Source organism: Berghia stephanieae, chromosome 8, assembly GCF_034508935.2.
Source record: "Berghia stephanieae isolate SIO BIC M18660-M18661 chromosome 8, UCSD_Bste_1.3, whole genome shotgun sequence".
Classification (NCBI taxonomy): domain Eukaryota; kingdom Metazoa; phylum Mollusca; class Gastropoda; order Nudibranchia; family Aeolidiidae; genus Berghia; species Berghia stephanieae.
This window is the reverse complement of record NC_088367.1, coordinates 29,804,677-29,817,176: the sequence shown is the minus strand read 5'-3', so window position 1 is coordinate 29,817,176 and position 12,500 is coordinate 29,804,677. Positions and strand designations below refer to the sequence as shown.

The window sequence follows — 12,500 nt, the reverse complement described above, 5'->3', positions numbered from 1 at the left end:
ATCTTTAGAAAATCATTCTTTCAGGAGGTATGAGGGTCCATCCTCAGTCGACTCAAGGCTTGGCTCATGAGTCAATCTGGCTGAAGGAATGCAAAAAATTCTTAGAATGCAAGTGCAAAAAAAAAGAAAAGAAGATGCTTTATAAATGACTTTCACTAAATTATATGAAAATATAGGTCCATTTGACCCGCTGGGAAAATGAATAAAGCATTGTAAGTCATACTGACTATGTAGAAATACCCACTATAACTTTTTAATCAATTCATTTATTTGCTTTACCTATTTCCTTCCTATCAATAGAAACCTTATCATCAACATGGCTCCTAGTCTCGGCTCCTTGGATGGAGAGAATTTAGGAGACAAAAATCACGCTTCAAACATAGTTGATGGCTCAGATTCCACGCGGACCTACCAGAACCAAATCGAACTGTTCCAAAGGCTGAAAGATGGGTTTGAATCGCAAGCAGCGTAAGTTAGATGCAATGATGACCTAAATTTATGACCCAAAGCATTAAACTATTGTAATGGTACTGTGAACACTAGACGTTAAAAATTGAATTTCATGTCAGAAGTAGTAAATTTAACTTTGGTTCAACAAATAAGTTTTGATTTAGAGAGAATGAAAATAATACCAAAAAAAATCCCCCAAAAAAACAAAAAAAAACCCCAACAAAACAACAATAACAAACAAAAAAAGCTCACAACCCCTCCTCCCCCCCCCCCAAAAAAAACAAACGAACAAACAAAAAACAAAAGACAAAACAAAAACCAACAGACCCCCCCCCCCACAAAAAAAAAACAAACAAAACAAAACAAAACAAAGCAAACAGTACGAAACAAAACAAGAGAACGTATAAAAACAAAACAAAAACAAAAACAAACGCACACACACTACACAAACAAACGCACAAACACCCTTAATTTTACTGCTTTGAACATTTCAATAAAGATAATACATAACATTTGTAGAGCCCATAACCATGACTAGATCATGCTCTATGCGCTTCACAATTATAAGTTTAACAATCTAACACACACACACACACACACACACACACACACACACACACATATATATATATATAGAGATATACTCCCTTATATTACTTAAAAGAAGAAGACATCGATATTCAAATAAATCTGAACCATGGATAAAGACTTAAAAATATGCTTTTGTAGAAATGAAATGTTTTAGTTTTGATTTGAAAGCATCGATGCTTGACACTCCACGATAGTTTGTGAGGGTCATTCTATTATCTGAAGATAAAAAGTTGAAAACGATCGCTGAAGAACAGTTTTAGGCCTGAAACATTCCGTGTTTGGTATTTTGTCTTTTTGGAAGCTGTTTTATATATATAAATAAATTGTTCTTTATAAAAGGTGAGATAGCATTTGAAATTGTGTTGTGATGAACTAAACTAATATGATATTTTGTTTACTACAAATCTAACAGAAAAGTCCGTCACAAGCCTGTATACAATGGAGAAGTATTATGTTCTACTACATTTCATTACTGTGACACTTCATTCAAAATGGCAGTCGAGCACCGTTCTAGTCACGAGTATGGAGACGTCCACTCTTCCTCTTTGTCGCCATCCTCAACAGTAGTCATCAATGGGAACTGCAATAATAATTCATCGACATCAACCACTCTCGGTCCCAGAACTTCGATTTCAGAAACTACAGTCACATCAGCGAGACACGAAAATGATAAAAATTTCAATTTTCAAGAGCATGACGCTTTGATAAACACATCTGGTGCTTTTACTCCAAGGAAAAATTATCATATAGATGCTGCGTTCAATGTTTCAAGTAAAATTGACGAGGAAAATTCAAAGTCTAAATCAAAATTTGATGCAATTATTGCCTCAACGGGTTATGAAGAAATGGAAGTAAAAAACAACACTACAAACATGAGAAGTGGTTACACGTCAGGGAATCACAAAATTCATCCCATCACTGATAATTTTTCTGACAAACTTAAGGATGTCAATATTCAAGGCAATCACGACCAAACCCAAAAGCACCACGACAATAATGATATTGGTCACTCGAAAACAAATCCACTAGTCGCAAATAAAAGGTTATCTATTCACAACGATGACAACAATGATGGTAAAAGTGATGATCCTGACGATTCTTCTGACGACTTAGTAGATGTAACAAAAGATGGACTTAATGATGCTCCTGACAAAGGGACTGCAGAAATCAGACTTAATCTTGCCAAATCAGCGAGTGCTTCTTCAAATTCTTGCCAGCCACCTCCAGCACCTCAGAACTATTTAAGTGAAAAGGACAAATTTCTCATGGCTCTTGGAGGAGGTGGAAGGGTAGGAGGAGAAGTCACCAGTCACACCCAAAAGAGTCGTGAAAATAGGTTTGACATCTCAAGTACAGATACTTATCGTCGACCATCTCTAAAGGAAAGAGACGGCAGTGCCAGTGACCATCAACCTTCGACCATATCTCATAATAAAAACCTTTTCGAAGCCGCACTGAACAAAGAGGTTAGTGGCTCAAAGATTCACGTGACACATGGTCAAGGCCAAGGTCAAGGTCTCACTTCAGGTGTGAAGGCCAATGTGGTAGGAGCCGCCATGGAAAACGACGGTAATAAGAAGTAAGTTGAAAACGTTATTATTTATTTTTTTGAAGCACTAAAAAATAAAACAATAAAAAAAGGTCCAACCTTCCCCCCCCCCCCAAAAAAAAAAAAAGAAATAATTAATCAATTTGTTTTAAAATCGCTTTTCTGACCTTTCTTTATTTTATTTCTTCATAAAAACTTCTCTCATGATTGCAATCGATTCGACCGTCTTTAGGTAATATATCATGTAATCAAGTAATATAGATAGTATGAAGTTGACGTCACTCGAGTATTTGTTATTGTTTTTTGCCATCCGCTTTTAGGAGTAATTCGCACTAAACTGTATTAACCGGACTATAAACGTTTAGGGTTACACATAGTTTTGTGTGTTGTTTCGATATACTTCCGGATGGCAATGTTGTGAGCTTCTTAGCCAAGCGCACACTATCTATACATCATTGATAAATGAAATGGACCTGTTTGTATAGAGCACTTCCATGTTTTCACTCTACTCAATGCCGTTAACAGCGTTTCAATTATCCCCCCTACCCCCACATGTTTTCACTCTACTCAATGCCGTTAACAGCGTTTCAATTATCCCCCCTACCCCCTTTCCATCATGGCAATCGTATCAAATTTTCAAGTTTCCCATTATTAACTTGTCTATTTTCTCTTGGCTTTTGAACAATAGCAGAGTGTTTTCTGTTCTCCCTCGTGTTTATCGCATTGTCCATAGATACTGTGCGCTTGGCCAAGAAACGCACACCATTGCCATCCAGAAATATAACGGATCAACACACAAAACTATGTGTAACCTTAAACCTTTATAGTCTGGTTAATACTGTTTAATGAGAATTACTCATAAACATGGATGGCAAAAAAGCAAAAACAAAGACCTGAGTGACGTCAACTTCGTTCTTTCTATGGATTATTGAGAAACCCGAAACATCCACGCGTCTTTATTAAAAAAACAAAAACACATTGGACTTCGTCGTTGTTTTCAATTGAATCTGTATCTTCAATCAGCGATGATACTTATATAAAATAAATACTGACGTCATTAGCATTCTCGGCCTGAAATCAATAATGTGGGTAACATATAATTATTTCAGGCACATCTTTTGACTTTCCTGAACTGGGTGGTTTTGGTTTTTGGTTCTTTGAAATACGATTGTTGGGTTATTTTGATAGAACAAAGTTAACGTCACTCAGGTCTTTGTTATTGCTTTTTTTGCCATCCGTGTTTATGAGTAATTCTAACTAAACTGTATTAACCAGACGATAAACGTTTAAATTACGCATAGTTTTGTGTATTGGTCCGTTATACTTCTGGATGGCAATGTTGTGAGTTTCTCAACCTAGCGCACACTATATTATGTAGGTAGAACAAAGTTGACGTCACACACTTCTTTGTTATTGCTTTATTTGCCATCCGTGTTTATGAGTAATTCTAAATTAACTTTTTAACCAGACCATAAACTTTCACGGTTACACATAGTTTAGTGAAATGAAGCATTTTTTTTCCAATGAGGAATAAAAAAATATTCCTGATTTGAAAGGCATTGAACTTGATCCTGTCGGTACAAAGTAAACGTGGGATGTCCCGCTTTATATATATATATAATATATATATATATATATATATATATATATATATATATATATATATATATATATATATATATATATATAAATATGTCTACTAGGTCATTTAGATAATTTTATAAATAGACCTATTCAATTTTTAAATAATTGATGCTATGCGTTTCGTTAAAAACCTCACAACATCTGCCAGCCCGATGTAACGTACCAACGCACAAAACTATGTGTAACCTTAAACTAAACGTTTATAGTCTGATTATTGCAATTTAGTGAGAACTACTCATAAAAATGGCTGGGTAAAAACAGTAACAAAGAGCTGAGAGACGTCGACTTCATTCCTTCTATAAGGTTTATTATGAAATATTGACCTTGTGTACTTAGCGAAACTTATCTTTGATTTTTTTCCTTTGAAAAAAAAAAACGAAAATAAACATATGAGTTGTGAAAAATTATTAGGTAGACTACTTATCCTTTAATTGATGTTATGCGTTTAGCTAACATTCGTATATCAACGGCCACCCGGATAAAACATACCAACACAAAAAATTGGAGTTAACCTTAAACGTTTATAGTCTGATCGATATAATTTAGTGACAAGTAATCACCAAACTGGCTGTCTAAAAACAATAATAAAGAGCTGAGCGACGTCAATTTCGTTCCTTCTATAGGTAGAACGAAGTTGAAGTCACTCAGGTCTTTGTTACTGTTTTTTGCCATCCGCGTTTATGAGTCACTTCCTGTATTATCCTGACTATAAAAGTTCATGAATACCCAAAGTTTTGTGTGTTTGTGTGTTGGTCCGTTATACTTATGGTATGGCAATGTTGTGAACTTCTTAGCCAAGCGCATACTATCTATACATCTTAAATATACTGATTTGTTTATAATATTTTATCTTTTTTTTTTATTCCCTAATTTGATTTTCAGACAAAATTTCCAAGACATCGATCTTGATGAGATGCTAGCCGAAACATTTGACCTTGAGAGTCCAGACTTCGATTTCGACAAATATATGGACATGGGAGAGCTAGATGAGGTCAGTTTTTGATAAATTCATGGTACTGAATTACATAGATATGAATATCACTGATATAACTCATTTCCATAGATTCATCTCGCCGAATATGCTAAACAACAATATTTTTAAACCCTGTCTCCACCTCAACATATCGCTTTCATTCGAATTTATATTACATACATTGCATTTCGTCAGTTGGGTGTTCTTTTCTTTGAAAAAAAGGGACAGGGTGGCTCAATGGAGCGGTCTTTGCTTCGTACCTGCGCTGTGTCACCTCGCCCTAGCTCAATTTGCGGCGCTGCACTGCGGCTGGCGCCTGGGTTATTCCAGTCTTCCTTTGGAATAGACCCTATAAACAAATCTAAAATTAGAATGTTCAGATTAAAATAAAAGATAATTTTGAGTGACAAGAATGAATTTCAGTTACTGATTGCAAAATTCAAGCGTCAATTAAACTTAAACTTAAACCTAAAGAAAAGAAAAGAAGATTAATTATGCTTTTACCTTTTATCAATGACATTTAATTTCTTCAATGGATCATAATTAATTATTCATTGCCTCCGTCTGATGTCATGTCTAGGTTATCTTGAGACCTAGAATAGGATTTAAGTAAAGGTGATCACAAGAAATCAGATTTTATTAAAGGAATTTCACTCGATCTCCACAATAATCAACTAATTTCACCTGAATGATTATTTGTTACCCAACGCCTCAGACTGGTACTATATCATGGTGATCAAGACGCTAAAATTGAATTCATAATATTATAAAAGTGTATGCTTGTGTATAAATCATAGGCTACATTATGTGTTAAATTGAAAATATACTTTTCTAAAGTGAGAAAAATAAATGTGATCCATATTTATGTTTCCAGTTTCTGGAGAAAGGATGGAGACCTGAGGAATCCCCACAGATCCCTGCAAGGTAGATGTTTGTTTTTAAACTATACAGAAATATTGTTCAAGAATTAATTCAAATGTTTAAAAAAAAATTAAAATAAATATGTTTCTTGTTGACATTTTTCAATGACAGTCCACTCCGGATAATCGCAACTCGTTTAATCACAACTTTCGGTTAATCGCAACATTTCCTAAGAAACAGAATTATTTCTATATAAAAGTCACTGGTTGAATACAACAAACTTCGGTTAATTGCAACACATTTTCGACCTCAAAAAGTTGCAAATTTAATTAAGAAAACAATAAAAAACCCCCACACAAACTCATGATTAAATTTAATCATGGGTGAAATCCCAACAGGTTGAAGAATCGATAGTGGGTGGGGTTTAATGCTATAGTTGTGTGTCACCAATCTTTTAGACACAAAAGAGGGCGGGGCATTGCAATATGGGATAGTGAGGTCATCTGTGACCATTTAATAGAAGGCGAGGAGCTGGGCATAGTCAAGACAACAGGTAGACAACGACAGTTGTAAAGAGAGACTGAGCGATATCCCTTGTTTTGGGATTGACTACTGTTCATTGTGACCAATTGGTTTGGTGACAGCTTATTGTCTCTCATCCCCACTAATCTCTATGACTCTTACAAATGTTGAGAACAGAAGAGTGAACCCTTTCTTAATAAGATGTCGGCTTGCACCAAAGCGGCCTTGCTTGTCAACACTTATTAAGGTGGTTAAAAAATCGGGACTTCAGAGGTTTGATCCGTCGACCATCGTTATTCTATTTTTCTTTCAAGCAAAAGATACTCCCGAGAAATGGTTAGATTTATGGTTAGTTTATTATTGTTTGGAAATGTTCTACAACCTCTTTCCCAAATGCTAATCTTATCATTCATGAAAACAAAAATATTTGCATAAAACGAATTCGGGTATATTTTTTTCTTCTAGCAATTATCCCGTCCTAGGAAAGATCAACCATTATAACCACAAGATCCAAAACCTGCCACCATCGGGTCAAAACCATCCTCATCAAAATCAACAACAACACCAGCAACGTTTTTCCATGCTCTCTCACGATCCCACCCCTCCCCCTCCTCCGTCGAACCCCCACCAAGCATGGAACAGGTCTTATAACAACCAGAATATCAATAACAATGTTGTTACCCCATCGAGACCAAGCGGCTTGTTTTCCCCCGATAAGGGAATTCCCCCTATCACGAACCCGTCACCGTCGCCCTCCACAGTGGCCAGCGCAGCTGAAACCCTTGGTGGTGGCAGCGTCAAGTCCAAGAAAAAAGACGAACTTTGTGAAGAATGGTGAGATTATTTTTATTCATTATTTCCTCCTCCTCACATGATGATGATGATGATGATGATTATGTTGATGATGATGATGATGATGATGATGATGATGATGATGGTGTTGATGATGGTGATGATGATGATGGTGATGATGATGGTGATGATGATTATGATGATGATGATGATGATGATGATGATGATGATGATGATGATGATGATGATGATGATGATGATGATGATGGTAATGACAATGTTGATAATGATAATGATTATGATATTGGGTTTTTATTAATATGGAGCAATATCCGCTAATTGTGCTCAAACACTTTACAGAGGGTCCCAAGCCAACAGCAATACTTAACATAATATAGGCTTATGCACGACGCGTGTGATGCGCTTTTTCGATAGAGACAACGCTGTTAACGGCAGCTACTCATTAAAATAACAAGAAATGAAAAGAGTAGAGAGAGAAGTGCCAGAAGTCATTGGAAAATAAAATATGTTTGCGGCGATGGGTAGTTGAACCCAGAACTCGATTATCACTGCACCTCCGCCTGGCCACGAGAGGGATGCTATACTATCGAGGTTATCCAAAACTGGTGCGGCTGTGTGGTCTAGTGGTATGACACTCGCTTTCGGATCGGAAGGTCCTGGGTTCGAGCCTCACTCGGCGCATAGTTGAGTCCTTGGAAAAGGCTCTTTACTCACATTCTCTCACCGTACTCAGGTATAAAATGAGTACCTGGCCGTCAACAGCGTTGTCTCTGTCGAAAAAATGGTATTACATATTACGTGTTGCTGTTGGTCAGGGACCCTTTTGTAAAGCGCTTTGAGCACGTTTAGTGGATATTGGGCTATATAAAAGCTCAAATCCTTAAAAAAAGTGGATTCCAACTTAGTCACAACTTCTCGCGACTTACTGAATGAAGTCATGAGGTCAATACACAAACACGACGAACGTTTATTAGCGAGCTAGCAAATAAGTTATGAGCTCTATTCGCAAAACAAAAACAGAGACTCGTTTTAATACACCTTGGTGAGGTGATAGAATACTCGTAAAGAACCTTTTCCTCTAGACTCAACTTTGGGCCGCTCCTCCGGTCGTACCAGAAGACCACCACCGCCACTACTACCATCGTCGTCATTGTCATCGTCATCATCATCATCATCATCATCATCATCATCATCATCATCATCATCATCATCATCATCATCATCATCATTATAATCATCATCATCATCATCATCATCATCATCACCATCATCATCATCATTATAATCATCATCATCATCATCATCATCATCATCATCATCATCATCATCATCATCATCATCATCATCATCATCATCATCATCATCATCATCATCATCATTATAATCATCATCATCATCATCGTTATCATCATCATCATCATCAGCAGTAGCAATATCAGGATCAACAGTCATCATCATCGTCATCGTACTTCTTCTCCCTCTTCTCCTTCTTACCCCCCCCCCCCCCATATCCTCCTCCTCCTATTCCCCCTTCTCATCTCAATGCCTTTCAGTCCTCTCAATTCTCTGCAATCACCTCCTCCCCTCCCCCCCCCCGCCCCCCCCCCTCTTTTTTATGTCCCTCAAAGCTCCAAAACATTGCGCAATACATACACGTTATCTGTTCAATTACCGAGTTAATCTTTAATTTTTTCTTCTTTCCGTGGCTGTCCTGCTTTATGGAGAAGTCTCGATTAAGGAAATCGTATGCGACAATCGTGACAGTGGGTTTATCTCGTACAACTGTTGATATTATAACAGGTCATGGAAAATTCAAATTCACAGTCTAAAAATGGCAGAGGAAATTTTTAAATATAGATTTTATATGTTTATTTTTTCATTTTGATAATAAATAAATACATTCCCTTTATTCATGCCTAAGGGGAAATTTTTCTTTAGGGTCTATTCCAAGGGAAGACTGGAATAACCTAGGCGTCAGCCGCAGTGCAGCGCCGCAAAATGAGCTAAGGCTATGTGACTTGCTCAAGGTCACACAACGCGGCGGGTAGTCGAACTCGGTACCTCTCAGGTACCGCTGAGCCACGCTGTCCCATTATCGACTTCCTTAACCTAGGGGCCTCGATAGCTCAGTTGGTAGAGCATTCACTTCACAAGCAAAGTCTCGATTATGCAAAACATATGCGACAATCGTGACATAAATAATAACGTGAAGTTGAATGTAAGCTTCAATTTAATTTCAAAAACAGATCAAATGAACGTTAAGGGTTTCCCCTTTATCAACAAAACAGGATGATTGAAACACCACAGATGAATGAGATGATGTGGTAGTGGCGTAGTTAAGATGAATGATCTGTTTGATCTGTTTTTGTAATTAAATTGAAGCTTACATTCAACTTCACGTTATTATTTATTTCTTCGAGCTTCGAGCAGCAACATTTACATGACAATCGTGACAGGGGGTTAATAATACGACTGTTGATATTATAACAGGTCATGGAAAATTCAAATTCACAGTCTAAAAATGATAGAAGAAATTTTTCAATATAGATTTTATATATATATATTTTTCATATTAAGTTATCTACTTCCTTAACCTAGGGGTCTCGATAGCCTCACAAGCAAAGGAGCCGTGATCGATCCCGGGTCCAGTCGATATTTTTTTACCCCCCCCCCCCTGTCCACCCAGCAGTGATCGGGTAGCAGGGACTGTTAGATCTGACGGAAAGTACTTTGCAATAGACTCGTGCCCTATCCAAATGGTAGCAAACAATTGCTATTGTTCGTTTCACGCAATAGAAACGGGATGAACTCCGGCTCCATGGACTACTTTTACTTCCTTAACCATCTGACTCCTCTATGTATGGTATTTTGATCGAAGGGTATAACACTCGGCTTATGACCTTCGTGTCACGTGTTCGAGTCCTTCTGTGTGCTGTTATAAAGCTTAGTCCCTGGAAAAGCTCTCTTTTTGTATTTTCTTACCATGCACTGATGTATGGTAACTTGGCTGGTCAAACTGTAGCACTAGTCGCACGTACAATGTATTTGCGCCTAAAAGGCGTCATTTCTCGTTTAATCTGGTATTGCCTTGTCTTGGGATCCATCATCATCATCATCATCATCATCATCATCATCATCATCATCATCATCATCATCATCATCATTATTGTCCCCATATTTTCATGATCATCATCACCACCGTCAACATCTTGTTGATAAATTGATAATATTGATAATAATATATTGATAATATTATTGTTGATAATATTCATATTTGCTTCCCTGTTGTGAAGTAATGTTTTTTCCCCCTTTTCTACCTGATTGATTAATTATATTCAAGGGTCAATCGTGCATACGTGTGGGGTTCTGTATTATTATTATTATTATTATTATTATTATTATTATTATTATTATTATTATTATTATTATTATTATTATCATCATTATTATTATTATTATTATTATTATTATTATTATTATTATTATTATTATTATTATTATTATTATTATTATTATTATTATTGTTATTATTATTATTATTATTATTATATATTATTATTATTATTATTATTATTATTATTATTATTATTATTATTATTATTATTATTATTATTAATTTTATTATTATTATTCATGTATTTTAGGGGGTTCAAGGATGGGAAAACAGCGGAGCTTATGCTAGCGAGAGCAAGGAAGATGAAGTACAACAGCGAGAAGAAGAAGAAATTGAGCAAGCTCAGTAAGTACAAATCGGGTGCGAGAGAAAAAAAACAAACAAACTGGAAAACTTTAGCTTAGAAGCCTGTAATCACCGGGTCTGAAGAGATGCATGTTTTGCGTTTTGTTGACTAATTGATGCATTGCGTTTTGTTGACTAATTGATGCATTGCGTTTTGTTGACTAATTGATGCATTGCGTTTTGTTGACTAATTGATGCATTGCGTTTTGTTGACTAATTGATGCATTGCGTTTTGTTGACTAATTGATGCATTGCGTTTTGTTGACTAATTGATGCATTGCGTTTTGTTTACTAATTGATGCATTGCGTTTTTTCTCTGTAAAAGATATCAAGATGTAAAGTTATGTTAACTTCACGAAGGAATGGTATCATGTAGACAAAGTTATTTTAATTTTTTTTGAAGTAGTGAAAAAAAAAGAAAAGAAAAAAAGCAACAACAATCTAAAATAAGGAATAGAAATGAAAAAAAAAAAACCCAACAAAACAACTCAAAACTAAATACAAGAAACAAAGTTAAAACAAACAAACAAACAAGAAAAGAAAAACCCAAACAACAAGAACACCAAATAAAAAAAAAAAAAGAGAAAGATTAAAAAAAGAGAGCCAAAACATAAAAACAAACAAATAGAAAATACAAGAAGAAAAAAACAACAACAATCCAACAACATTAGCAATAACAATGAGAACAATATCAACAGCAACAATAAAAAAGAATTAAAAAGAAATATAAGATAAAAAAAAAACGAGATAATCCAGAACATCACCAGGGACAGCAACCACATCCGTCCTTTAACTTCAAGTGTGATAAATAAATACATAAGACAGCGCGTTTCATAACCCTAATATAATTCCTTCTGTTAATCCTGAAGCCAATAACCTGGGAAATCGTGATGGATTTTCTAGGACGAAATTATAGATATTTCTTAGTTGACGTCACTCAGGTCTTTGTTATTGTTTTTTTTTTTTTTTGCCATCCGCGTTTATAAGTCATGCTTACTAAACTGTATTAACCTGACTATAAACGTTCATGGATACACACAGTTTTGTGTGTTGGTCCGTTATACTTCCGGATGGCAATGTTATGAGCTTCTTAGCCAAGCGCATACTATCTATAATATGTCACTGCATGACATAATCGGTCGGAAGGTGACGATTTTGGATTTGCATATTTTTGCATTTTCTGCAAGAATATGCTCCCCAGAGCATTTTAATCTTATTTAATGTAAATCGGGTGATTTTTCACGAAGTTATTATGCATAGGAAACGTATCCAGTCACTTTTCTCAAATTTCATACTTGTTCAACTTGACTAGTTATAAAAAGTATTTAGAAGTGAAATTAAGCTTTGATATTTCCTTG

The 12,500-nt window shown here is 35.7% G+C and overlaps 1 protein-coding gene across 2 annotated transcripts in view; it reads left to right on the top strand.

Annotated features, from left to right (window-relative positions):
* Window positions 1-12,500, top strand: part of LOC144978485 (uncharacterized) — a 69,311-nt gene that overhangs the window by 29,375 nt on the left and 27,436 nt on the right. For both annotated transcript variants that reach the window (XM_078924631.1, XM_078924632.1), the window contains exons 19-24: window positions 301-468; window positions 1,454-2,620; window positions 5,117-5,225; window positions 6,082-6,131; window positions 7,056-7,424; window positions 11,048-11,142. In XM_078924631.1, the coding sequence (XP_078780757.1) occupies window positions 301-468; window positions 1,454-2,620; window positions 5,117-5,225; window positions 6,082-6,131; window positions 7,056-7,424; window positions 11,048-11,142 (1,958 nt within the window). The remainder of the gene's footprint in view (window positions 1-300; window positions 469-1,453; window positions 2,621-5,116; window positions 5,226-6,081; window positions 6,132-7,055; window positions 7,425-11,047; window positions 11,143-12,500) is intronic.